At 42.5% G+C, this 27,082-nt stretch overlaps 2 protein-coding genes across 2 annotated transcripts in view; both read left to right on the top strand.

Annotated features, from left to right (window-relative positions):
• TMEM242 (transmembrane protein 242) overlaps positions 1–13,381 on the top strand; it is a 76,487-nt gene extending 63,106 nt beyond the window's left edge. Inside the window, exons 3-4 of the mRNA XM_069235299.1 lie at positions 1,031–1,168; positions 11,143–13,381. Coding sequence (XP_069091400.1) covers positions 1,031–1,168; positions 11,143–11,256 — 252 coding nt within the window. The 3' untranslated portion in view covers positions 11,257–13,381. The remainder of the gene's footprint in view (positions 1–1,030; positions 1,169–11,142) is intronic.
• On the top strand, positions 11,507–13,381 carry ZFYVE19 (zinc finger FYVE-type containing 19). Its single transcript, XM_069235298.1, has one exon. The coding sequence runs from the start codon at positions 11,507–11,509 to the stop codon at positions 12,797–12,799; it is 1,293 nt and encodes a 430-aa protein (XP_069091399.1). The 3' UTR covers positions 12,800–13,381.
• Positions 13,382–27,082: the final 13,701 nt, after the last annotated feature.

Below are 27,082 nucleotides of genomic sequence, written 5' to 3'. Positions count from 1 at the left end.
AGCTGAGACTAATTTAAGCATTCAGCCAGTCACTCTCCTGTTTTCCTCAGTAATCAGAAAGTGCAGCACGGGTCAGCATGCATTCACTAGCTAATCACGTAATTGAGCACAAGATAAAGGTAGTTCACGTTTCATCCCAGTTGGCCTAATGTGTTCAGGCCTCACAGCATGACACAAAGAATGGTAGACCTCTCCTGCCCTGTTAACAGGCCCTGTTTCTCCTTGTGTGTCGTCCAGTGTTGGTGAGGGCCCCATACAAGAGTTCATTGCATTTTAAACGAATTTAAAGTGGCTGCTATACCCAATTGTTTTAGACCCGGACCAGAGAACGAAGTGTTTTGATGAAAGACGAGCTTTCTGTGGTTGAAACTGGGATTTTTGTGACAAGAACTCAGGTTTGCAGTCCATGCTGTGCAGCATCATAAGAGGACAGCACTGTCTGGATTCATTGTTACTCAGAACAGGTCTTAGAAACTTCATCCATAATTGCTAACAAAGAAGGTCCAGCGAGTGGTTAACCTAGTGATTGCCATGTGTCTAAACCACGCAGCATATTCATAGTTTTAGCCATTCAACAGGAAGCTTTGCTGTGATCATGGCCTTGCGTTCCCCATTCCTTCTGACCTGGCATGTTACAAGGATGTGGCTCTGCGCTGTAGTCTGATCATAAGTAGGCAGGGGGGATGTCACCCGGTGGAGCCAGATAATTTATTTATAAATGATAAACATATAAGTGAAGAAAATAGAGGTTGCAAAGCCATACATTGCAACCTCTTCGAATTTCAATAGTTTTATGGAAAATGGGGTGAAAAATGGAAAGTTAGAGAAGCCCTGCTATGAGGTGTTAAAAGGGATCCGAGATTGAAGTGAATTATCAGGTTACAGTCCTTTTTATGTAACTAATCTGCTTCATTTGAAGTAAAAGACTGTTGTGTATGATGGGAACTTGCAAAAGATGTCTAAAATCGTGTTTTTCATTGTGTTAAAAAGTTGATAAATTTGAACTGACTGTCTGCTTCCTGATTTCCAGGGTATTACTGCTACAGCGGCCTTACCAGAGAGTGGTTCATCGCTCGCTTTGCGTGCCCTTGGTTGGGGGTCACTATACGCCTGGTGTGGAGTTGGACTCATTAGTCTTGCTGTCTGGAAGGCACTAGGGGTTCATAGTGTAAGTATTGCACCTGTGTGTGTTTCGGACACCTCACTTCAGATTTTACACATTGTTTTTTTTCATGTGAGGTCAGGTCAGTATGGCGTTTATTGATGCATTGGTGTTTGCAGAGCACATATGGACCTTGCTTGAAGTTTTATATTTTCATTGGCTCATAAAACCTATATGTCCTCTCTACTTCATATTCTTATTTTTTTTCTGGTCCATGATTATTGGGCGGGTTACTAGAATAATTCCTACCATGCAGAGGGAGTACATGTATATATCCATCCTACGGACGGTCGCCGGTAGGTAGCTATAGTTAGGACCTAGTTTCCATAGAAAAGCATTTTTTGTTTTGCTAATATCTTTGGTGCTGTTTGACGAATCTTCACTAAATCTTCAAAACTAGTTTTCCACTCACTTCAGCTGCTGTTTGGAATGTTTTGGGGTGATTAGTCAAGTGGGGTGAGAAACAAAGGGGGGGAGGTCCCAAAACATGTTTTCCCCATACAATTTCCAATAGGGATTTAGACACATCTACAGCCCAAACCGCTGGATGAAATTACACTAAAGTTGGCAGAACCAACCTGAGAGAAAAGTTGCTGTTTTTTTTTTTAAATCGGGACACGCTTCCTGGTGTGGGGGGGGGGGGGGGGGCAATAAAGTGTAAATAGGGCAGAGGTATCCTGTCCTCATGTGACTGATTGAGGGGTCTGTGGAGGACCCCTCATATGCAGGAAATAGCCCAGAAATATTTTTTTAGGGTGTGTGAGGATCTGTGGCTTCACTCAGCACGGCCCCATGTGAATCCATGGTGGATCCAGAGATCCAAACCCTACTTAAAAAAAATAAAAATGTACACCCACTCGCACATCCACTCACACACTCATAAAATGGCTCACATCCACTCAAAAACCTGGAGAACCGCTCATACCCACTAACAGAACCACACAGGCGTTCACACACACACACACACACACACACACATACACGCATACACACATATACACACAATCACACTCGCGCGCACACACACTTGCACACAGCCATGTACACACCCATACAGCCACTTACAAACCCACTCGCAGACCAATAGAGCAAAATCACTGACACACCCATTCACACACCCGTACAGCCACTGACCCTCCACTCCGAGACCTGCACAGCCACACAACTACTCACACACCCACAAAACCACCCAGCCATCCACTCAGACCCACACAGCCACTCATGCACCCACTCATACACCCACTCACAGACCCACAGTGTGGTATTGGCTGCAGGCAATGGGGTTTTCTCAAACTACAACTCCGACCCTCACCATGCAGTGCTAATTTCCCCACATATTACATCAGTCATGACATCTTCTGTAACATCATTGATAATATCATTGCAACATTTGCAATAAAATTATTGGTGAGAAAACTGTGCATGGGGGGGCGCGCATTATACTTACCTTTGGGCACGAGTTATAGTTTCTTGAGATAACTATAATTATAACTGCTGAATTTCTATGGATTTATGCTTGTAAAATCAGAACCTAACCATAACGACCCTGTAACATTTTTTTTTTTTTTTAGTGAATTTTCAAATATTTTTATTTTAGAACTATAACGTCCTTCTAATCTTTGTTTTTTCAGACCATCACACCAGATTTGGCAGGGCACTAGATCTTGGTATGCAGATTGTGCTTTTAGTGATTTGGTGTAAATCCATTCAGCAGTTTTTGAGAAATTAAAGTATGGAAGAAATATAGATATCTGGACAGTTGATACACGGAAATCAACAATTGTCATTTGTCTGAGGAACTAATCTCCTCAGTCATATACAAGGCAGCTCTGTACCGCAGATGGATTTAGTGGGTCTTTACTTTCAGATATGGATGTGTAACCCAATGATAACTGTGGGAAAACAAGAGAATGGACTTTTATTGGATGACTGGAAGAGTGCAATGTGATAATTTGTAAAACATCGCAATAGTGGGATGATATGAACAACTTTTGCACCAAGGTTTTTCATGAGAATTTCAGATGTTCTAGGAAGATATGATGGGATTTAACATAGCCACCCAGGCAGTTAATATGTCAATAGGAGAATATATTGCCTAATGGCATGCCCTGAACAAGCGACTGCGTATGCCACATAACACACATCGGCTGATGCTGTATTCGACATGTGGCCTGAGACCACTTTTCACATGTGGTTTTAAACAAACTTTAAAAATTACAAATTGTATAGACCCTATTTTACGTGATATATTTTTCGAATACATTTTGATTTTGAAATTTGAATTTTGAATATAAAATGATATGCAAATAATGTCTGAGAAGCGATATGTAAAGAGATCCCTACGAATTAAAACGTATTAATTCCTAATTTATCAGTTAAGTGGCTTCTAGACCTACTAGGCAGCAGCTAGCGCAGGGACAGTGCCACCAAATTGCCCACATAGGTACAGTTACTTAGCATTTAGGAAATTTCAGTTGGGAACTGAGTAGAGCATACTGTTAAGAAAATAAATCCTGATCTAATCTATATGGGGTTGTGCAAGGATATGTGACGAGGCTCTTAAACATTTTGAACAGTTTGTACAGTATTTAGATGACTAGTTCAAGGTGTTTGTATAACCATGAAATCGGCTTACTAAATTAATTTGAAAACAATGGAGAGTAAACGGAGAGGAGTTGAAAGAAAGCATTTTATAGCTTGGAAAAGTTTGAAAATTGAGTTAGCGATCAATAACGAATTACAAATCAGAGGGGGCATTAAATGGGCGTTCCTCCCAAATTATGAGACTGTATGGTATGGATCAGTGTTTTGTGACAGCAGTTCAAGTCGCAAACCATTGGTCAGTTATCAACGCTTAACTTGTGGTAGTAACTGATTCATAAAGAAGCGTTTTTCTTTGGACTCCTTCCCCTTTGTAATCGGGTTGGCACCGCCCACGGGATGGAGGAGGGGGGAATATACGGGTGGCGGGCGGGGGAGCGTAGTAACTAGTTGCCCGGAGGACCACTTAGTTCTCCTCCTAAAGTTTTTCAAAAAGTAAATGTTAAAAAAATAAAAAAAATAAGCCCAGCTCCTATAAAGAACACGGGCTGCATTTATTAAAAATACAAAATAAAAGAACAAGAACGTTTTTGGAGTGCAGACACAGGAATGGTAGTGTGCCATCCCGTGCATTCCACATCCCTGTGATTACAGACAATCACAAGTCACAAATTGTAGCTATTTAAGGAAGATAGACTAGACAGGTCCTTTTGCCACCCTGTATGATTAATTATTTAGTGACCCGACTTATTAGTGCATGGGACGGTTCGCAAATATGAGATGGTTCCCAAAAAGACTGCATATTCTGCGACCTCGTACTGCATATCGAATCTTAGTGTATATATTAGCCCTATTTTGGGAAACAACTTAGATTTTTGTGAAATGGTCTTTAATTTTGCCACCAGAGGGCAGTATTGCCATTGTGAATGAGTTGAAATATCAGGGTTTGTTTAGTTCCGAAGTTATTTTCCGAATGAACTATTTATTCTCTGTTGCTTAAGGTTGATGATTCTCAAACACCAAAAAAATCTGAAAAGAACATTAGGAATATTTGTTGAACAATGGCTCTTTCACAATTGCAAATACACTAAAACAAATGCACATAATAAAATCTTGACGCTTTTAGCATATAAAAATAATCCGAATTCAAACGAAAGTGTTTCCATTTGAGAGATGACTACGGCAGGCAAGCTGATTAAACCAACGCTTGATTTGCACATTGTTCTTGTGAGACTGGCTTTAAAATTACTCTGTATTGGTATGTTGACATGCTTGCCAAGTTCCACATTGGGTGTATTTTGCTACTTCTCAGCTTTACCCGTATTCAGTTTAGCTTGTGACATAAACAGTGCTAGCATACATTAAAATGCTGTACCCACATGAAGTAAACGATGGACCGAGCCCCAGTCCAAGGTGAGGATCGAGAACGGTGAGCGAGTAGTTAGAGCCTTAAATGTAGCATCCCCCTGCATAGTTTAGTTTGAATACTCTGCAAACGTGCCCTTTTATTTATTTTTAAATCTTATATGTAGCTCTTCCACGCCACAGAGTGCAATGAGCCGTGTGTGTTCCTCCGAATAAAACAACGTACGAAATAAAAGTTAACAAAGTTGCGACAAAAATAGCCTGTAATATTCAAGGTAGCCGCAGGATGGTGACGTTGTTCTATGTATTGCAAATTGTGAAGCAAAATTGAATGTAGCCGCTTCCCTTGCGACTTAGTGTGTTCTTAAATCATATATAAAGTACCTGGACGTTGAAATTGCATCTAGCTTAGGTGCCACCTTGAAGAGCAATTACAAGCCTCTGTATAGCTCAACTAAACAATTAAGTATTATTACACAGTGTGCACACGCATGCAATATCCTGTGTTGGGCACATAGTAGCAGTTAAATATCAACACTCCCCCAAAAATATCTTCCAGACTCTTCCATTTTAAGTAGTTAAAACTAATTTTCTTCCATTTAAGAACTTAGTGAGGGGATGAATGAATGTGGTTTTGTGTGTATAATATATACTGAAAAAACGAAACATTAAAGTGACATTAAAGTGAAATTATAGATAGGTGAAAATCAGTGACAACATTGTTTTGAACCAAAAAAAAAAAAAAAAAAAAGCTACATTCACCAGTTATAGTCAGCAGAGCGAACTATAACTTGTGCCCCACCATGAACTGCTTATCACCTCACATATTACATAACTGATAACATGTTCTATGACATCACTGATGACCTCTCAAATTACATAATTGATGTTATCATTGACATCACTCAAGCTTCTTTTGTACACATTACTCTATAAATGTATGATTTTAGAGGTCTAAAAGTAAGTACATAGTAGCGCAGAATGATATGAAGCGTCATTAATTGCATCACAAATACAGCTCCCTTAGGTGTAACAAGCATTTGTTATATGCAACATTGACTCTAGACCATACATTTCACAGGTATTCTAGTTAACATTAACAATCAACCACAGATATATGGGAAACCTTCATTGGACAGGGTGCTCAAGATGTATATAACGGTTCAGAGAAAGCCACGTTCCTCAAGATATTCAACATCTGATCCACTAAGAACAGCTTTTACCTGTCTCAAACCACTCAGTCACTGAACCTACTTTGGCAAATGGAGTTGATATGAGTAGTAAAGTGGATACTGTAAACAGTGTTTGCTCTATGGAGAGAGTTTACTTTGTAACACAACACACTTTGCAGACAGTGAAACTTATGAGAAATACACCACAGCATACAGGAAGGGATCCATCAAGAACAGTGTACACTTTATTCAACACTTGTCAAAAAGGCACTGTTTTAAAAAAAAAACAAATCAAAGGCTGAAGGTCCTAAAGGTCATACTACCAGCAGCCTTCATACTCTGGTGAAACCCTTACAGGTAGCTCATCTTTTGAAGCTAAATTAGCACATGTACATGGCTTAATTCCTGGTGCTCACAGTCTTTTATTTTATGTAGACATTGTCATGCTAGAATTCTGACTAAAGACTGTAGGCTGCTTACAATACCTAGAATATACTACGTAGAGTCTTTGCCTTGTTGGAAATGTTTACTGCAGAACCAAAACGTGTAAGAAACAAACTGGACACAAGTAACCAACTGTTGTCTGCCCCCCAGTTACCTCTACATACACACAATGCATTAAGAGCATATGTGTTTTCGCAGGCCCCTATGGGAGGTCCCTCTGGTCATCCGAACAGGGCTTAGGGGAGTAGGGTATCCCTACCCTGACCTCCAATATTATTTTTTTCTTTAAAACTTCAGGACAGGAGACTAAGTCCCCAAGTCTTGAAATGGCTGGCAGCAACGTTTTTCTCATGTTGGCAGCCATTCGGAGCAGTTGCAGAAGCAAATTGACCCAAGGAGAATACGCTCCCTGGGCCAGACAGAAGTCCCTGTTTTTAAAAACTATGTTTGAGGGACTTTCAAGAGTCCTTCAAACCCAGCAGTCCATATATACAGTATTTTCAACCTCAAAAACTACTGAACGGATTTACACCAAATCACAAAAAGCACAATTTCTGGTCCAAGATCTAGCTTCCTGCCAAATTTGGAGTATTTCCATTCAGCGGTTTTTGCAGCAGCACTGCCTAAAAAAAAAAGTCTATAGAAAATGCATGGGGATTTGAGGTTTTGTGATTTTGCTCCACCCCTGCCCCCCTCAAAAAATAAAATAAAAAAAACACCCAGCTTGAAGAATCACGCTGAAACGTTCCAGGAAGGAGCTGAAATAGATGAAAAAATTTTTTTAAGGAAAGTTCCTGAAGATTTGTCAGAATGTGCCAAAGTTATTGACAGATCAAAAAATCTCTGTCTGTGGAAAAGCAGACCTAACTATGACTACCCAGTGGCAACCTCCACTGTGTAATCTATATGGATGTAGAATTATAGATAGGTGCTGGATGCCCAGAATGAAGAAGGGACGTATCTTATTACAGACTGGGACAGGAGGCATGAGACATGAGTTACTGCCTCCTAAAAAGGTGCCTCATCTTAGGTTTTTGTCTGAATGAATGAATGAAAAAGGAGAGAGAATAGGAATAGTACTTTCTAGACCACACTCCTCTAACAAGGAGCGTATTATGGAAAGTCCCTGTATAACAAAACGGCAAAAAAGTGTTATCCTTTTATTTCTATATATATATATATATATATATATATATATATATATATATATATATATATATATTTCACTTAAAAACCAAAGGTGACAGGGACATTATAGTTGGGCTTTAATTTAAAATGTACCAAATCATAGAAATTCAACTCTTATAGTTAGTTATCACAAGTAACTGTAACTCGTGCCCTAAGGTAATTATAACCCTGGCGCCCCCGCTGAGCACAGCTATCTGATCAATAATTTTACTGCAGGTGTTACAGTGACATTATCAACGATGTTATTAAAGATGTCATGAGTGCTGCAATTTGTGTGGTAATTAGCAGTGCATGGAGAGGGTGCAAGTTATAGTTAACTTATGGCACAGTTATAGTTAATTGTGATAACTCTAACTATAGCTGGTGAATTTCTGTGGTTTGTTACGTTTAAAACATGAGTCTAACTATAATGCCCCTGTAACCTTTGGTGTTGTAAGTGAATTTCTATGTTTTTTTTAATTTTTATTCTGTTTCCTAACTAGAACGTCCATGTAACTTTTGTTTTTTTCAGTGAATTGCTATGTTTTTTTTTTTTTTTTTTTTTTAACGTAAAGGTATTTTCATTACTAAACATTAATCCAGCCACTGCCTACCACCCCTAACCATCCAACCCCATGCTGCGCACAGCTCTATGGCTGTGCACTGCGGGAGATGGCAACGGCCTGTCTCTCTGGGTGTGAGAATAGGTGTGAGAGGGTGCCCTGGGGAGTGAGAGCGCTGTGAGTGTCTTTCTGGGTGTGAGTGGGTGTCAGTTTCTGTGTGGGTCTGTGAGTGGGTGCATTAGGGTTTCAGTGGGTCTGTGAGTGAGTGGGTGAGTGGGTGCGTGAGGGTGTGAGTGGGTGAAAGATTGTAAAAGAGTAATTGAGAGTGAGAGAATTGTTTAGGCTTTGGTGAATGATCTACTTAGAATGAGATATTTCTTGACAGGTTGAAGACAAAAATGTATTTGTCAATTAAAGAGTGAGATCAGCTTTCATTATGAACCTTAAACTTTTCAAGATTGAAAACAAATTAAAGTAGCAAAATGATCACAGACACTCCTGGATTGGAACCCTCAACTTTCAGTGTGAGGGTCTGTCACCTTAACCATTGTGCCACAGGTGAGTGTGTGTATATATATGTGTATGTATGTGTGTGTATATATATATATATATATATAATGTATGTATATATATTTTTTTTTCATGAAAAATATAAGTAGAATATATATATTTTTTTTTTAGGACAAATTGAATAGACAAGTGTATTTGTCAATGACAGTTAGTGAGATCACATTCTGTATGAACCTTAAACATTTGAAGTTGAAAAGAACTAAAAACAAGGTATTTACCTCAGACATACCTGCACTAGAACCCTCAACTGTTAGTGTGAGGGTCTGTGACCTTAACCATTAGACCATAGGTGACTCCGAGTTGTCCTTTTTCCGTAGGTAACTATGACACTCAGCCCACACACTTCGAGAGTAAAGAGACATGAATGTTCCATTACTAGGAAGGTTTATCAGTCAAAACACTAGTAAATAAATGGACCCATTGCCTGGAGATATTAGGCTTTGAGCCATCAACCTACTGAGTAATAGTCCAAGAGCTTTACCAGTAGGTCAGAAGAGACTCTGTTCTGCTTTGCATCAAAAAGTAACTCTAACATTCAAACCACACATCTATCTAGTCTTACTCCTTCAAGTCATTGAATGGAGGGATCTTTGCAATAACAATCTCTCGCTCTGTCTTCCATCCTACTGTGGGATGGAAGAGAGAAAGAGCGAGTGATAGAAACGCGGGAGGAGTCTCAAGGCCCCCACAGTCATAGGCTGCTTCCCACACCATATTGGAGTCAGCGTAGCTCCCCCAAGCAGGGAGCTGCTTTTAATGGCAGCTCCCTGCTTGTGGGAAGCAATGTTTTTGTGTGTCTTCCCTGCACTTACATTTGTCAGAAAGTGGAGTTGGTTTGCTTATGCTTGGTGGGGGATGTTGGCTCCCACCAAGCAAAAGCAAACAACTATGTCCCGAGGTGGGCTCCCCGGGACATAGCAAGAGCCGCCCCCTAAAAACTACCCCCACTCCAGCCCCAACCCCACTTACCTTACCGCGTCCTCTCCTGATCCCTCCTCCACTTCTCTCCTCCCACCCTTCCTTAAACCTTTCCCCACCCCTTTAAAATAAACGACCCCACCCTAAGCCCTAAATAAAAATAACCGAACCCCCCCACCCCACTCCTAAAAAAATTAAATTGTCCGACCTCCACAAGCCCTAAAAAATTAAATACCCAACCCCCACCTCTATATAAAAATAAAAAAAATTAAAAGCCTGGATACCCCCACCCACCCAAAGCCCTTAATCAACCCCACACCCCTGCCCCATCCCCACTTACCTCACCACATTCTCTCCCAATCAACTCTGCCTTTCTCTGTGCCTTGACTACGCATATGCATAGTTTGGCACATGCATGTTTTAGGCACGTAAAAAGGCAGTTGTTGTTCCGGAAAGCGTGAGTACGCTTGTGTGGGAAACATCCGCCTTGTTCAGGACGTTTCCCGTTTTAGTCTGTTCAATATAACCGAAATTATTGTAGTTCCTGTTAAAAAAAAATCTCCATGTTTCTTGTGTCTGACAGTCAGAATTCCACAGACATGCCAGAATGACATGATTGTCACTCAAGCTGGAGTTAGAAGCCAGGTCTTAAAGCCAGCAACTTAGTGATTTTCTGCCATTCTTTTAATTCATTGATTATGTACACCTTTAAAGATGGGAGTTTATTTTGTGTGACTTAAAGTGCTGATCTTTCTGTACCCCTTTGAGTCTCTTATTTAGGTTTTGCGTTTGTGGGAGTATTTTTGTTGCAGTAGAGGTAATATGTGAAAAAATCATGCTCCTTTTAAAGTGTTTCTCGATTTAAAAAAGCCTATAGCATCAGCAGACTGAGGTAGGACACAGGAACCGGTTGGAAAAAGTTTTAGGTGCAGACATTTGTTATGTTAGTTGCTGTACATTTATTTTGACTCTATATAACATAGTGTTTGTGATTGTCCTTGTAATCCTTTGCCAATTATCATGCATCTTGTATATTACCTTTTTGTCTTTTAAGTAGTGTGTATATGGTAGTAACTCATATTAGTGAGAATTGTTTGATGTATATTGCTGGACTGGTTTGAAGATGATTGCTTAAAATCTTCTACCTGCCAGGCAAATTATTGTATATGATTGCAGCACATTTATGACATTGGGTTACTGGTTTCTTTTAACTGCACTGACTCATTTTTATTTTTTGTAGTTTACAGAATTTCGAGAGCAAATGCAATCAAAATTTCCAGCAATTCCAAAAAATGCAGAACAGCCTACGATGCCGGAGTCCTTTGACTGGGATGAGCTGTTGAAATCTAAATAAACAACTAAGGCATCTTGCACACCTCACTCATTACAGCTGCATTGCAGTGATAAAAACACAGCATTGATTTCAGCCGTAGGCCTGGTTAGATGAAACTTTCTGAAGTTAAATCTGCTGGCAAAGAGAAATCAAAAGGGATGTAGTGAGACGAACTCCATTGATAGAGATTAAGTCAGAATCCAAGAAAACTGATGAAATATGGTACATCTGTGTTTGTGTGTTGCGGTGCATTCCGCCTTTGCCTGTCATCATGGATAGGAGATGTTATGGTTGTGCCTCCAAGTTTACCGTTTTCAAGAAAGAGTGTGGGTGCAAGAGCTGTGGCAGATCATTTTGTTCTGGATGTATTGGGTTTAATGCAGTTGTTCCTCGCTGTGGGAACACCCAGCAGAAAGTGTGCAAACAGTGTCATGTTGAGCTAACTGGGGGAGTGTCTCAAAAGAACAATATGGCGAAATGGTCTCCACCAGCGAACTATAAAAAACGTGTGGCTGCTTTAGAAGCTAAGCAGAATCTGTCAAGTGGTCAACTGCCTGGTCCTGCAAGACCCCCTGGGATACTGAATTCAAGATACAAAGGCCTTAGCAAAGAAGACAGAGCTATTGCTGAGAGGCTTGAAAGATTGAAAGAGGAAACCAAACCCAAAATAGCTGTGTCTGATGCCGAAATAGAATCCAGGCTTGCGGTCCTCAAGAATGACCCTTTAAAACCTATTCCCTCCACTGAGGAAATAGTAGACAGGCTTGCTGCATTACAGGGGGTAGTTCCTCCATCAAAAGTTCCTAAACCAGTGCACCAGCCACCAGACCGTAGAACTGAAGCTCAGAAGGCTGCAGACCTTTTTACACAGCTCACAGAGGAGATTGCCATCGATGAGAGCTTTAAACCAGGTACTAAGCATGATGGTGCCACACTTGCAACAACGAACAATCTTAGCCAAGTTAGTGGGGATAAAGTTTGGAAAAGTTTTACTGTGGACCTAGATCCCGAGCAGCTACAGGAGGAGAAAGAAAAATTGCTAGCTGTGGCTGCTGCTGAACTGAAGAATGAGAATACCAGGGACGAGAAGATCCTAGAAATTGGAAAGAGACTTGCAATTCTCCGAGGTCAAAACCCTGATGAAGTAACTATAGATGACTATAAGCTGCCAGACAGTGATGATGAAATGGAAGAAGCAGCCATTCAAAGAGTACTTAAACAGCTTACTGAGGAAGCGGCTCTGGATGAAGCTAGTGGCTTCAATATCCCAGTAGACAACACCATCATAACGGGTCCTGCAAAACAGAACCCCTGCAGAAGGACAAAAGCGAAGGGCCCTGTCCAGCCCACTGCAGTTGTTACCAAAAAACCTGTTCAGTTGGCCAAGGCAATAGACAGTGATGAAGAACTGCCATGGTGCTGCATCTGTACCAACAATGCTACTCTTCGATGCCATGGCTGTGATGAAGACCTGTATTGCCAGCGATGCTTCCTGGAAGGGCATGATAAGTTTGACCGTAAGGAACACAGGACATCCAGCTTTCAACCTCCTCGTAGGCAGTGATATGGCCTTAATCTGTCCTCTTGGAAGAATCTACAATTTGTTAAGGAGGGAATAAATGTTTCTTATCTAGGCAGAATGGGAAGTCACTGGCACTGTTAACGAAAAGGTTAAAGCGTTACTTTAATACCTCCTCACTCCTTTTCGGTTTGCTTTTGTTATCCATGCTTTTCAGCCTGTAAATGACTCAACCGTAGTCTTTCTAAAACTGAATTTCAAAATTCAAGGAAGGACTCTACTTGGTGGAAGACTCATCTATGAATGCATAACCACTAATTACTTTGTAACCATGTACATTTTCCAGCATGATTCTACGTCGAAGTGTACTCGCTTTGCCTAAGAAAACACCTGTGCGCATGGACATTTCCCAAGTTGTTTTTCCTGGACGTGTGGTTGGGGAGCGCCAGTGCATATGACACAAAAAATAAACATGTAAAGCAGTGAATGACACCCTTTCCCCAAAGGCAGGAATCTAGCTTTATGTGTAAGGTGCAAATCACAAGCTAGCAGTGGAAAATGGAGATGATAGTTTATTTTTTATTTTTATTAATCTATTCTTCCGAATAAAGTTTACGGAATTATTCATTACCGTGATGTCATCTTCTTTTTTCATCTGGTAAGTTGGCACATTAAAAAGAAGAATTGACGTTTGTTAAATATTTAAACATCATATTGAACGGGAAAAGCATGGGAAATGAAAACCAGATGGCAAGAATGAATGAGTTTTAAACTGCACAATAGATCACTATACCTGGGGCACGTTTGATCTGCTGCTAGAAGGGGGTTGTAAATTGTGAATGCAACTTTCGAAGACCACTCTCCTAATGTGTAAGACATTTGAACGTATCTGCCCTGCCTTTTTGTACCATTCGGTTTATTGTCCTTTCAGAGTTAATTGGAATTGCAAATAACTTGGCTCTGATTCATGTAATCTTTCCCGGCTAAGGGCAATTTTGAAGACGTATTATGCTTTAAGAACACACTGTAGCTTGTAAACTCCTTCAATGAAGATCAGCTGGAGTCTCCACAAAGTCTAGGAAGTTGCCTACGGAGACCTACCCTCATCTTTCAATAAAAAAAATAAAAAAAACATATGCTTAGTTAATAAACACCATTGCATAAAATACACTTATAAAAGGTATTACAATTTGGAAGACTATAAAATTGGGTCAATCATATGAGTTGTTCAAGGAGCTGTCCGATTTAATGTTATTGAGTTTATCTGGATTCCTATGACTTTGTTTTGCAAGAAGAGTTTTTTTTTTTTTTTTTTTTTTTGCAACATAAGACAGAAATTTGATCGTCTGTGCGTTTAGGCTTGCGTTTACCCCGTTAAAAATGCATTTACTGTTTGGCGGCAAGTACATAAACCCAGAGTATTAAAACAGTGGCACAGCTAGTCTTGGCGCTGGTTCTGGAATGATAGGCAAAGGCAGATACCATAATCTTGTAAAATTTTTCAAACATGGAACTGACATCCTCTGTTAAGTCAACCTTGTTCTCACCGAAGCCACTACTGAATTCATACATAGATTTCAGCTCAAATATTTATTAACTTGTAATTTTCTTAACCTCTTTACTGCGGGGATTGGCCACTGGCCGCCCTACCTCCCTGGTGTGGGTCATGACCAGTGGCTGACACCAGGGAGGATAAAAAAATAAATGTAAATACCCCTTTGTGACATCAGCACTCCGTGATGCGCACTGACGCCACAATCTATTTTCCCCACCGGAGCAGGAAGCAGAGGTAAGGCCGCTTCCTGCTCTGGTGGGGGAAACGGGCCCAAACACGCCTCCCCACCATTCACCAAGGCCTCGTTTGAAAGGGGAGATTCTCCCCTTTCAAACGAAGCCTTCCCAAAATGGTTTCCTGGCCCTGGATTGCAGCTGCACTGTGATCCAGGGCCAGGAAACCCCACTAGACACCAGGGAACTCACTTTGGGTGGGGGGAGGTGGGGCACCTCTAAAAACGTGCAGCCCATACCCACAGGCACATGTAAAAAGATCGCGCCCACCAGGGGTTAAAATATAATTAAAAAAAATAAATTAAAAAACAAAAAATGAAACTGACGGGTTCGCCCGTGAGCAATTTTTTTTAAATAGCTGTATGGTTTCATAGTGGCCCCCAGGGAAATCATACAGCTACTAAAAAATATTTCTGATGGATACAACTACCTGTGGATTCCTCACCTAATGAATACTCCCATTGCGCCAGAATTCGAAGTATTCATTAGGTGAGGAATCCACAGGTAGCTTATGTATCCACCAGAAAAGTCGTTACCGAAGGTAAGTAACTCGTTCATATAGATCTATCTATCTATCTATCTAGCTCTATCTAGCTCTATCTATCGGTCTATCTATATATATATATATTTATATATATATATAGAGAGAGAGAGAGAGAGAGAGAGAGATCACTTTTGACAATGCGTGGGTGGTTTTTTCCTGGGGGCTGCAGTCAGCCCCCAAGAAAACCACATCCACAAATTAAAGTGATCTCTCTCTCTCTATATATATATATATATATATATATATATATATATATATATATATATATATATATATATATATATACCACCAGTTGTCTTGCAGCTTGCATCTTCAAAGCAGTGCTCATACTTCAACTGACAATTTTCAACTGTAATTTTTGTAGTTTTAGGCAGCAATAAAGTCAAGTAACTCTTGTGATTATGTTTCTGCTACAAAAGGATCTGACTTTTGTCTAGTGGCAGTTTTGATGCCATAAAGTAGCGCAGAAGGTTTATATGCCTTCTGCAAAGATCAAATCTGTATTTTATGTGAACAGCTGAGTGGATTAGTAAAGCCAGCCATTACCTGTGTTATAATCCAAATGAAATGTATGTGCTGGGGGGCGATGGAGAGATGAAGGGCACTTTTGCAGGGTGGTAGTGAGGGAATCCGAGGAAGAGGTCATGGGAATGGGAGTACCAATAATGATTGTTGGACTAGGTGCCAGAGGCACTGAATACTGGTGATGATTGGTATTTGACAAGGTGAAGTAATAGTGTGTCTTTTCTGGCTTTTTTGAGTGTCTGGAGAGAATGTGCTGATTGAGGGAAGAAGCGAAGGTAAGGTGACTAACCTTTACTGTTGCCAGCATCACACACCAGCAATTTTGTGACTGTCTAGTTAGACTAGTGTTTTAGAGCGAGAGTTTAGTCAGTAGCAGAGATGGTCTCTTGTTGGATGACTGCTGCTCAAGCCCTAACTCTGGTTATATGGGACAGCGCAGACATAGTATCAGAGCCTTAGACAGGAGATACTGAGACAGCATCTGAGGGATAGGACAATGGCGCGGACTCTGGGAGTAATTTTTTTCCGTCAACTCCTCTTCCATTGATTGAGGGTGGTTATGAGGACAGTCCTACTGTCCCTCGCAAGCACAGTCTGTGCAGCGGGACAATAGTGGGTTAGCCCAACCCAGAGAGCAGGTGCATGTTGCGGCAAGCACAAAGAGAGTGCTCTCTTGGGATCTCCCCAGTTCAGTCCAGCCCCAATCGTATTGTGGAGACATCAAAATTATCTATCACAAAACAACCTGGTTTTGTAAGGCAGGCACCTGTGTTTTTTGTCTCAGGCTTGGTGGCCATCTAGGGAAACCTACCTAACCCAGACATTTCTGGAAACTAGACACCCAGGGGAGTCCACAGAGGTGTGGCTTATGTGGATTCCCCAAAATCTTCTTACCCAGAATACCCTGCAAATGTGAAATGTTGAATAAAAACTAAATATTTTCTTGCATTTCTGTCACACAAACTACAGGAATATGCTGGGATCCACAAAATTTCTACCACCCAGTGTTTCCCCACCTGTCCTGATAAAAACTCTACCCCACTTGAGTGCCTGTACCTAGTTCCTGCGTTAGGAATGGATCACCCAAGGGTCAACAGTTGCCCTCATGTAGGGACTATCATTGACCGTTGTGTGATCCATTCCTGACACTAGCACTGGGCCTTCCCACACAAGTGAGGTACCATTTGTATCGGGAGACTTGGGGGAAATACTGGGTGGAAGGACGTTTGTGGCTCCTCTCAGATTCCAGAACTTTCTATCACTGAAATGTGAGGAAAAAGTGTGTGTTTTTTTTTTTGTTTTTTTTTGTGCCAAATTTTGAGGTTTGCAAAGGATTCTGTATAACAGCACCTGGTGAGGGCACCACAAGTTACCCAATCCTGGGCTCCTCTAGGTGTCTAGTTTAAAAAAAAAAAATGCACAGGTTTGGTAGGTTTTACTAGATACTGGCTGAGCTAGAGGCCAAAATCCACAGCTATGCACTTTCCAAAAATACCTTGGTTTTCAATGTAAAAATTTGATATGTCCATTTTGCATTTTGGGGTGTTTTCTGTCGCAGGCACTATGCCTACCAGCACAAGTGAGGTACCGTTTTTATTGGGAGTCTTAAAAGTATTCTGGGTGGAAGGAAATTTGTGGCTCCTCTCAGATTCCAGAACTTTCTATCACCGAAATGTGAGGAAAAAGTGTTTTTTAGCAAAATTGTTAGGTTTGCAAAGGATTCTGGGTAACAGAACCTGGCGAACCCCACAAGTCACCAGATCCTGGATTCCCCTGGGTGTCCAGTATTAAAAAAAATTCACAGGTTTGGTAGATTTCCCTAGGTGCCGGCTGAGCTAGAGGCCAAAATCCACAGTTAGGCACTTTGCAAAAAAAAAAAAAAAAAACATTTCAATGTAAAAATGTGATGTGTCCATGTTGCATTTCATGTCATGGGCACTAGACCTACCCACACAAGTGAGGTACCATTTTTATCAGGAGACTTGGGGGAACACAGAATAGAAGAACAAGTGTTATTGCTCCTTGTCTTTCTCAACATGTTTTCCTTTGAATTGTAAGACTGTGTAAAAAAAATAGGTCTATTTGAGAAATGCCATGCAATTCAAGCACTAGTATGGGGTCCCCGTAATTCAGAGATGTGCAAATAGCCACTGCTTCTCAACACCTTATCTTGTGCCCATTTTGGAAATATAAAGGTTTTCTTGATACCTATTTTTCACTCTTTATATTTCAACAAATGAATTGCTGTATTCCCGGTATACAATGAAAACCCATTGCAAGGTGCAGCTCATTTATTGGCTCTGGGTAACTAGGGCTCTTGATGAACCTACAAGCCCTATAAATCCCCGCAACCAGAAGCGTCCAGCAGACATAACTGTATATTGCTTTAAAAAAAATCTGCCGTAGCTGGAAAAAGTTATAGAAGAAAATGTGGCTGGAAATGGCTTTTTTTTTTCACCTCAATTTCAACATATTTTTATTTTAGCTGTTACTTTCTGTAGGAAAACGTTGAAGGATCTACACAAATGACCCCTTGCTGAATTCAGAATTTTGTCTACATTTCGGAAATGTTTAGCTGTCGGGGATCCAGCATTGTTTCACACCCGTTTCTGTCACTAACTGGAAGGAGGCTGAAAGCACAAAAAATAGTAAAAATAGGGTATGGGTCAGTAAAATTGCAAAAGTGCGTTGAAAATTGTGGTATTCTGATTCAAGTCTGCCTGTTCTTGAAAGCAGCAAAGATGGTGATTTTTAGCACAGCAAACCCTTTGTTGATGCCATTTTCAGGGGAAAAACAATTCTTTCTTCTGCAGCCCTGTTTTTCTCATTTTTCTGAAAAAAAAAAGAAAGACATTTTAGCTGTGTTTTGTCTAATTTCTTGGTCTCCTCCAGGGGAACCCAAAAACTCTGGGTACCTTTACACTCCTTAGGATGTTGAAAAAAAAGAAAGTACACAAATGTGGCGTGGATAGCTTATGTGGACAAAAAGTTATGAAGGCCTGAGCGTGAACTACCCCAAATAGCCAAAAAAGGGCTCAGCACTTGGGGGATGTGGGGGGAGGAGGGGCACGCTAAGAGGTTAAAGGGGCAGCTTACTGATGTGTTTGCAGACCTGTCTATAAACATGGCTAAGTTAAATTTTCTGTGGAACTTTGAAAAGCACAAGCGTGAATCAGCTTACCTGTTTGAGTGGGAAAGAGACACAGTTGGTGACTCATGAACCGTCCATAGCATGTCTGGCAATAATTTGTATCTGGTAATGATCATTACTGACAGCGAGAACAGGAATACATTTATTTGAAGAGGCTAACTGTAATACCTTTTTCAAAAGATGAGCTCACCGAGGAAATCTACGCCGTAATTTAAAAGGCTTCAGTGATAATATAAGGCCCTATTCCAGTGCAGGTTATAGGAATAAGTATAGTCACAGATGTGAAATTTGTGATGACTAGAATAAATGCAATACATGAAAAAAGAAACAAGTGGTTGCAGATGGCGATATTCAGATGATCTCAACTTGTGATGGATTCGCTTGTTCCCTAGCTTAGGACTAAAATGCTTTGAATAGAAGATTTGTAAGTGGTCTAGCACGCATGCTTGCTCATAATCCAATGTTCTTTCAGTCTGGAGCCTGCAAGAGAAGCAAGGCCTGTCTTTGTTATGTTATGTGGTGTTCCTTTGAGGAGCAAATTGCTTGCAGCCAGTAAGGACCAGTGTGCTACTTTGATGTAGAATGTTTGTGGATTGAATGCTTCCTATAGGAATGCCACAGCTTTACTCATCCTAAAAAAATAAAAAATAAAACTCTTTCTCAGATCTTATACGTTTTATCAACATTTCGAGAAAAATGAGACTTGTTGTGATGGAAAGTTTCTTAGATAAATTGTAAGTTCTCTCACAAATGTGTCTGACTACCATGTGTTTTTCTAGAAGTCATATTGTTAACATCGCATATGAGCTAGTGATACACTATCAGCCTATAATAAGTATCACTGTGGTTTGAATACATGAAATAGCAAACAGAATCGTACAGTTCATCTAAAGTTCAGGCCAACCGGGATGGAGGGCAGGTTGGCTAAAGGACCTATGCAGGGCCCGCTGAGAAAGTATCTTGGATGGAGCAAGCGTCGGCGTTGAAGACGCAAAGCATTGGTTCCGATTCACTCAGTCAGGTAGACATGTCGTTGATCCTGGCAGTCTGGTTCTGCGCTGGTTTCAAACCCCTTTCAATGCAGGCAGTGTGTCGTTATTGAGCCGTGCAGTGATGTCCTCAGATTGGAGCTGTGTGGGCATCAAACCTCAGAGTTGGTCCCTGGGTCATCATTGTGTTGGCACTGCATCAGCATTGAAGGGCACTGCATCAATTCTGAGTGGTGCAGTAGCCTCCATCCGTTCATTTTTTAAGAAAAACAGCTGCAGAGTCCTCTTAAGGACCAAGACTTGCAGAGTTCAGCAGATGAAGCAGGGTTGGGGAAGTCTAGGATGGCCCTGAGACTTCCAGAAAAGAAGGCAAAGCAGCAATACCTTGGAGTTACTTGGTTCTGTAAGATGTAGAGAGTTAACTGCAGTATCTCTCACTCCAAGGCAAGAGGCAGCAGGCCAGCACAGCAATGCAGTTGAGCTGAGTTTTGTTCTTTACAGTTGGAATGTTCCCAGTATCTGTATCATGAGTGCACCCTGGGTTAAGTGAGAAGAGAGCAGCAAACTGCCACAGCCTCACAGTTGATCTAGGGTCATTGTAGAGGAGAGGTAGACACCCTCCACTGACTTATTCTGGTCTTTAGAAGATAGTAGATTAGGGAGGCGTGCACTCTCCTCTTCCATCCCATCATCAGTTACTAAGAGCATGGTAATCTCAGACCTCTCAAATTGGGGCTGGAGGTGGTTTACATGCAGGACCCCAAAGAGTTCCTAGGAGTTTTGAGGTCCACCAAATAGGAGATATTGCTCTTGTGCTCCTCTTTTTCATAGGCCCCAGACCAGCAGTCTTGTAGAGCATGGGGCTGCACAAGATTTGTGACCCACACTTTTTGACCAGGCTGAAACTCCACCATAGCAGTATTATGGTCATACCAGTGTTTCATGTCCTCCTGGTTGGATTTTAGGTTCTTTTGGGTGAGCTTCCTGAAGTGTGCTGCCTGGTTGCAAAGGGACAACATGTAGCTGACCATATCCTGGGGTGGGGTGAGTGGGTGGGGGGCTCTCCTGGGAGCTTGCTCCCAACCCTCCCACACCAGAGTGAGAGGCCCTCTCACAGGGTGCCATACAGATGTTCGAAGGTCTGTAGTCAACCCCCTTCTGCACTACCTCCCTGTAGGTGAACACGCATGGCAGGAGGACGTCGCACATATGCCTCATGGGTTCCGGTAGACCCCTTATCATGCCTTTGAAGGTCAGTTTCAATTTCTCAACCAACCCATAGGTTTGGGGATGGTAAGGAGTGAATAACTTGTAGGTTACCCACCCCCCCCCCACTCTACACTTGACCTTCATGTTGTTAGACATGAAGTTTGTACCTCTGTCAGATACCACTGCCTTGGGGAAACACACACAGGTAAAGATCCCATTTGGTGCCCTGGCCACAATGGGCACAGTTAATGCCCTATGAGGGGATGGGTACCAGGTAGCATGGTCCACCAAGATCAGAATGAATCTGTTCCCTATGGCTGTCTTGGGATCCAGAGATTCCACAATGTTGATCCAACCTGCTCAAAATGGGGGCTAACAACAGGAAAGGGTTGCAGGGGGACATTGCGCTTCCCCTTGACTTGCCACTCGCCGCGCAGGTAGGGCAGGACCTGCAGTATGCAGCTGAGGTCTTAATAAACATAAAAGTGGGTGACAAGCCTGTCAAAGCGCTTGTCTTTCACCAAATGACCTGCCAATGGCACATCATGAGCCAGACCAAGTAGGAAGGCCTTGCATCACTGAGGTCTACCAACACACGTGTTGCACCAGGCTCAGGAGCCAATGGCTTGCTATACAGGAGATTATTCTTCCAATAGTTCATGTGCTTGCCACAGGTGTCACCGGCTTCCTGGGCTTCAGCCTGCTGTTAAAGACCTACAAGACAAGGGCACTCCTCCGCCTTGCAGAACTCTTCCCTGAGACCCCCTTCCTGATGAAAGTTGGACAGCTCAGGCAGGTTCCCCAGTTCTTCCACTTCTTCCCCTGTAGGTGCCGGGGCCTCCCCTTCAGGTTCAGCCTCCTCCCAGTCTGCAGGAATCCCTGGAGTGGGTTTCCTGCTCCTTTGCCCTTCCTTTTCTTGGCAGGACCCTGGGCCATTTTTCCAGGCTCCAGGTCCTTCTGATCACTCTCTTGAGCTGCTATGGATTGTATGGCCAGGCACACCTGCTCAGGCAATCTCAACTTTCCCAAGAGTGACCTGAGCTCCACCTCCTTCCAAATGGTATGCTCCAGGGCATTGTATAGCAGACAGTCCACCAGCTTGGATGGACTTACAGCTACCTTAAGCAGACCTGAGACCCCCCTTGTTAAAGGGAACCAGAGCTACTGGATAGTGGCTGTCAGCAGCAACAACTTGGTGGAACTCCTCAGGGACTACCTGGTCTGAAGACATCATATGACACCAGACGGTTGTCATGCTGGCTCATGTGACCCCCAGAGCCTCTGCCAATTGATGGTGACCCAACGACTGTACTTCCTAGTATTGTCAAGCATGTGGGTCTTCTGCAGCATCTCTCTGTCACCCAGAGAAACTAGTGTAACCTTCACTCCCCAAAACTATCTGGGGCAGCCTCTTCCCCAAGTGCTACACTAGCCAACCCCAGTGACTGGCCACCGGTGAGGGGCTGTACCTGCTTCAGACACTTGGCATCTCCATTGTAGTACCTTTCTTTCTGACACGCAGCACTTCACGAGAGCCTTCCCTGCAGACATACTGTCAGCGAACCACTTTTTTGTCTCAATAGAGAGAAGGGAACCCCGACCCACAGCACTACTTTGGGGCCCTTTAGAGAACTCCTTACTCTTTTTGCCCCCTCTCTATCTTTTGAGGACACTGCCCACACTTTTGGTGGTTCCCTCCCAGATACTGTCTTGTGAACCTTGGTACTGACCCTTCGGTCCGCCTCCTTAGCAAGCTGTCTGTGGTCAGTGAGCTTACTGTCAACAAGGTGTTGATGCAGATCTGTACAACAAAGACTGAGCAGGTGCTCTGTTGCAAACAAATTGTACAGCCTCTGGTAACCTTTTACCTCATTGCCCTTCACCCAACCATCCAGTGCCTTGCAAAAAGAATCCACACAATCCACCAGGTCTGTTGGGATAGCTTTTGACTGTCCTTGAACTTTGCCTATACATTTCTGGGGTCAGACCAAACTTGGGGCCTCCTTCATGGATGGTGTTGGGGAGGTGTGGGGGAGGAATATCTCAGCCTGTCTCTCCCTTTTTAGGGTCAGTAGAGTATCCCTTGCCTTACTTTGAATTTACCTCCACATACTAGCTCCCCAATCCTCCTTAGGGACCCTGTGCATCGGTAGAGCAATATCATAGGCCTTAAACCATCTGTCTACGTTGTCTCCCACCACAGAGTCCGGCACCAGACCTTGGGTATTTAGACCCTCCTGGCAGAGGGCACAGAAGAATTGCTGTCACGATCTTGCCTGGAATCAACCCTCAGGGTCAGATTGTGAGCCAGCATCCTTTTATTCTCTTCCATGGCCACACTTTTGGCCTCCATTTTTCCTCCAATTTCAACTTGGCCAGCTTCAACCTCCATTTCCTCTCCTCCCTCCTGTCCTCTAGCTCCTCTGAGGACAGGCCTTTTGATGAAATGCTCCTCCCTGGCTTGGGGTGGGTTGGTGGGGGGGGGGGGAGGGGGGGAGGGGGGGAATCACTGCTTTTTGAAAGGTATCATCCCCCTGGTTCCCAGGCAGTTCTAGATTATCCACTAAATCCTGGCCCAGCTCCTCATTATCCTTAATTTCCACATCATCTTTCTCAGGGGTCTCATGCTGCATCTCTAGCTTCTATCCAGGCCCTCAGTGCCTTTTTCAGCTCCACCTTCTTAGGGAAGCCTTTGGTAGAAACCCCAAATGCCTTGCAAAAATCCTTAAGCTGGGTCACTGTATACTTTTCCTGCATTACAAAGTCAAAATCCAGGTTTGCAGGTGAAGTTGGGTGGATCTCCATTCAGAGACTTGATTTATAGAAAACATAAATGCCAATCAGGGAGAATTGAACAATGCCAGTCAGCTAGAGTAGAAAACAATTGCCTTTGGGGATCCCGAGACAATTGATGCGAATTGGCCTAAATGTGGGTGGTAATGTACACCAAATCATTGTAAGGCACTTCACAAACACAAGTCCTATTCTCATCGCTGATCATTGGTGCTAGAAAATAGATCTCCAGTTGGCAGAGGTATGCACTCTGAACAAGTAGGGACCACAATCCTAGTCAGGGTAAGTCAGATGCACAACCTAAATTAACCAGTGCTCACTTCTAGCAGGTTGGCATAGAGCAGTCAGGTTTAACTTAAGAGGCAAAGTATAAAGTAATTGTGCAACACTTAAATTAAAGTAGCACGGTGAAACTACCACAGAAAGATTCCAGTTTAGAAACGTAGGGAATATTTATCTGAGTAAAACAAGACCAAAATGACAAAAATATAATGTGTAGGACTCATTTAATTTTTAAAGAATACACTGCAATATAGTGCTTTAATGTCAACAGCACTAAAAGGTTACTCAAGGTCATACTAGACAAGGTGAATCCAAAGATCAGACCAACAGCAATGGAAGGCAGGCAGGGTACAGGACCCACACAGGCTGGCTACAGGACCCACGCATGCCCTGCCAAAAAAGTACCTTGGATGGAGCAAGCATCAGCGGTGAAGCCTTGATGTGTCTCTTCTGATTCATGCAGGTGAGTAGATGTTTTGTTGTCGAGCCTTGCTGGCTGGTCCTGCGTTGGCATTGAAGGGCACTGTGTTAGCTGGCACTGTGGTGGTTCCAAGTGGCTCAACGGCCTTGATGCATTATTATTATTATTATTATTATTATTATTTTAAATAGCTGCAGAGTTATCTCTCAAGGCCCAGGATTGGATGGCAGGGCACGACTCTCAATGGCACAGTCCAGCAACCTAACCAGGGTGAGGGACGTCTTTGATGGCCTTGAGACTTCCAGAACAGGAGGCTAGCCCTTGGAGTTACTTGGTTCTGTAGAGGATATAGAGAGGCAGGAGACAGCAGGCCAACACAGCATTGCAGTTGTGCAGAGGGGCAGTCCCTCCTGGCAGCACAACAGTCCTTCCTGGCAGAATTTCCTCATATCCAGAAGTGCACTGTTTTGGTTGGGTTTGGGATCCAGTACTTATACCCAGTTGAGCCTTTGAAGTGGGGGAGACTTCAAAGAGGGGCATTTGAAGTGCACACGGTCCCTGAGTCCAGACACACTACAGGGAGTTATGTAGGTATTTGTGTGGGGCCAGGCACAGCCCTATTCAGATGCAAGTGTCAGCTTCTTCCTCCCATTTAGCCCAGGAAGGCCCATCAGCCTGGTGATGGGCTATCAGGATGTAAATGTCACACCCCAGGTCCCTTTGTGTGTGACTGTCTAGAGGGAATGCACAAAGCTTAGCTGTCACCTGCCTCAGACATGCATTTTCAGACTTACCATTTAAAATTTCACTGTAAGTTATAATTGTTAAATTGTGACTCCAGAGGCACCAAACTCAAAGTTTCTATCTTGTGCCAATTGGAATTGACACTCAAAGGCTGCTTCAAGTTAATCCCAGTGTTAACCTATGGGAGGGAGGCCTTTCAGTACTGAAAAACTAATTAAATAGTTTTTTTCTAAACTTAAAAGTACATGTCCAACATTTTAAATACACTGCACCCTGCCTTTGGGGCTAAGTAGGGCCTACCTTAGGGGTGACATGTAATACAAAGGAAAATTTGGTCCTGGCAAGTGAGTGCACTTGCCAGGTCGAAATGTCAGTTCAAAACTGCACATACAGGCTCTGCAGTGGCAGGCTGGAGACATGTTTAAGGGACTACTATAGTGGGTGGCTACTGGTGCTGCAGGTCTACATGTTTACAGTGACATTCACAATGGGGAAGGGGTCCCAGGGGGACCCCTTCCCTTTTGTGTAAGTGTTGGCACCCATTTGAAATGGGTGCAAACTGTGATTGGTTCGCGTTCGCAAAACAATCCTACATTGCACTGCGAGTCGCAATTAGGAAGGGAACACCCCTTCCTAATTGCGAGTCGCAAACCCGTTTCGCGATTCGGTAACCAGGTTACCTAATCGCAAAACTGGGTTTGTGCACCGCAATGTGCTTTTTGCACGTCGCAAACAGCGAAAGTTGCTGTTTGCGACATGCAAAAAGCTACCTACATGTGGGTCTTGGTCCCTAATTAGGTCTGGTGTTAAAGACATTTTGTTTTTATTAAACTTCTATTTATCTCTCTTTCGGCTGGCTTTACTGTGAGAGATCGCATTCTTCTCTTCCACAAGGAGCACATTGGCACACAAAGTAGTTTTGTTCAGTGTCAGGAACTACAGTGGCAATCAGTGACGTAACGAAACTGGAGGGTGCCCCTTTGCAAAGAACATGGAGGAGCCCCCTCTCCAGACTCACTCAGGGCAGGTGCTGTGCTGAAGGGGCCCCCTGGAGGGCGGCTGCGGGGCCTTTGTTATGCCACTGGTGGCAACGTGTGCTTTTAGAGTTCAAAAACGTTTTGGTTTTTTTTTTGCCAGTGTTTGTTACAATGTTGAGGGCCTGGTAGCTCCCACAACAATAAAGTGTTACAAAAGCCATGTCAAAACAAGACACGCATTGATGAAACTAAAAGACTTATAAAAATATGTCAGATCAGTTGGCTTTGTCAGTGTTTGTTTATTTTCATGCTTCCCATAATCGTGTTGAAAATGGTTACACTGATTTTCCATTAGAAATATTTTTGGGAAATATTAGCATGCATCAAAACATTTTACTAAATGACACCTCATTTGCATCTAATCAGAGAGCATTCTGGGAGCATTATACTTAGCCTCATAGCCTAAACTTTTCAAACATGTGTATACACGTTTTTTTTATTTGTACTGGAACCAACGTCAGTAGTGAAATGTGACCTTAAAACATTTATTTACAGCACTCACCCTAATAATGAAGGTTTTCAAATAATGAACCATAAATACAAGTTCGAACAGCATTATCTTTTGGAAACACATTACCTCAACTGTAGAGAGTTCCACTCTCTGTAAACAGGCAGCCAAAGGGTTTGTGCTGCAGAGGGTTGGGCCTACTTGTCCCAAGGACAAAGTAAACATAAAAACTTGTTGCCCTTGACCCCAAACAAGATGTCCCGGGGCGATAGGAATTCCACATCCCTGCATAGCACATAGACAAGATTAGAGGTGAGGAAGCGTCACAAGACATACTGATATCAGGAGATGCTGCAGAAACTAAAAACATTGGTAAAATCACTGAAGTTGATGAAGA

Source organism: Pleurodeles waltl, chromosome 5, assembly GCF_031143425.1.
Source record: "Pleurodeles waltl isolate 20211129_DDA chromosome 5, aPleWal1.hap1.20221129, whole genome shotgun sequence".
Lineage (NCBI taxonomy): Eukaryota > Metazoa > Chordata > Amphibia > Caudata > Salamandridae > Pleurodeles > Pleurodeles waltl.
The sequence above is the reverse complement of the archived record's forward strand: the minus strand, read 5'-3'. Positions and strand labels throughout refer to the sequence as shown.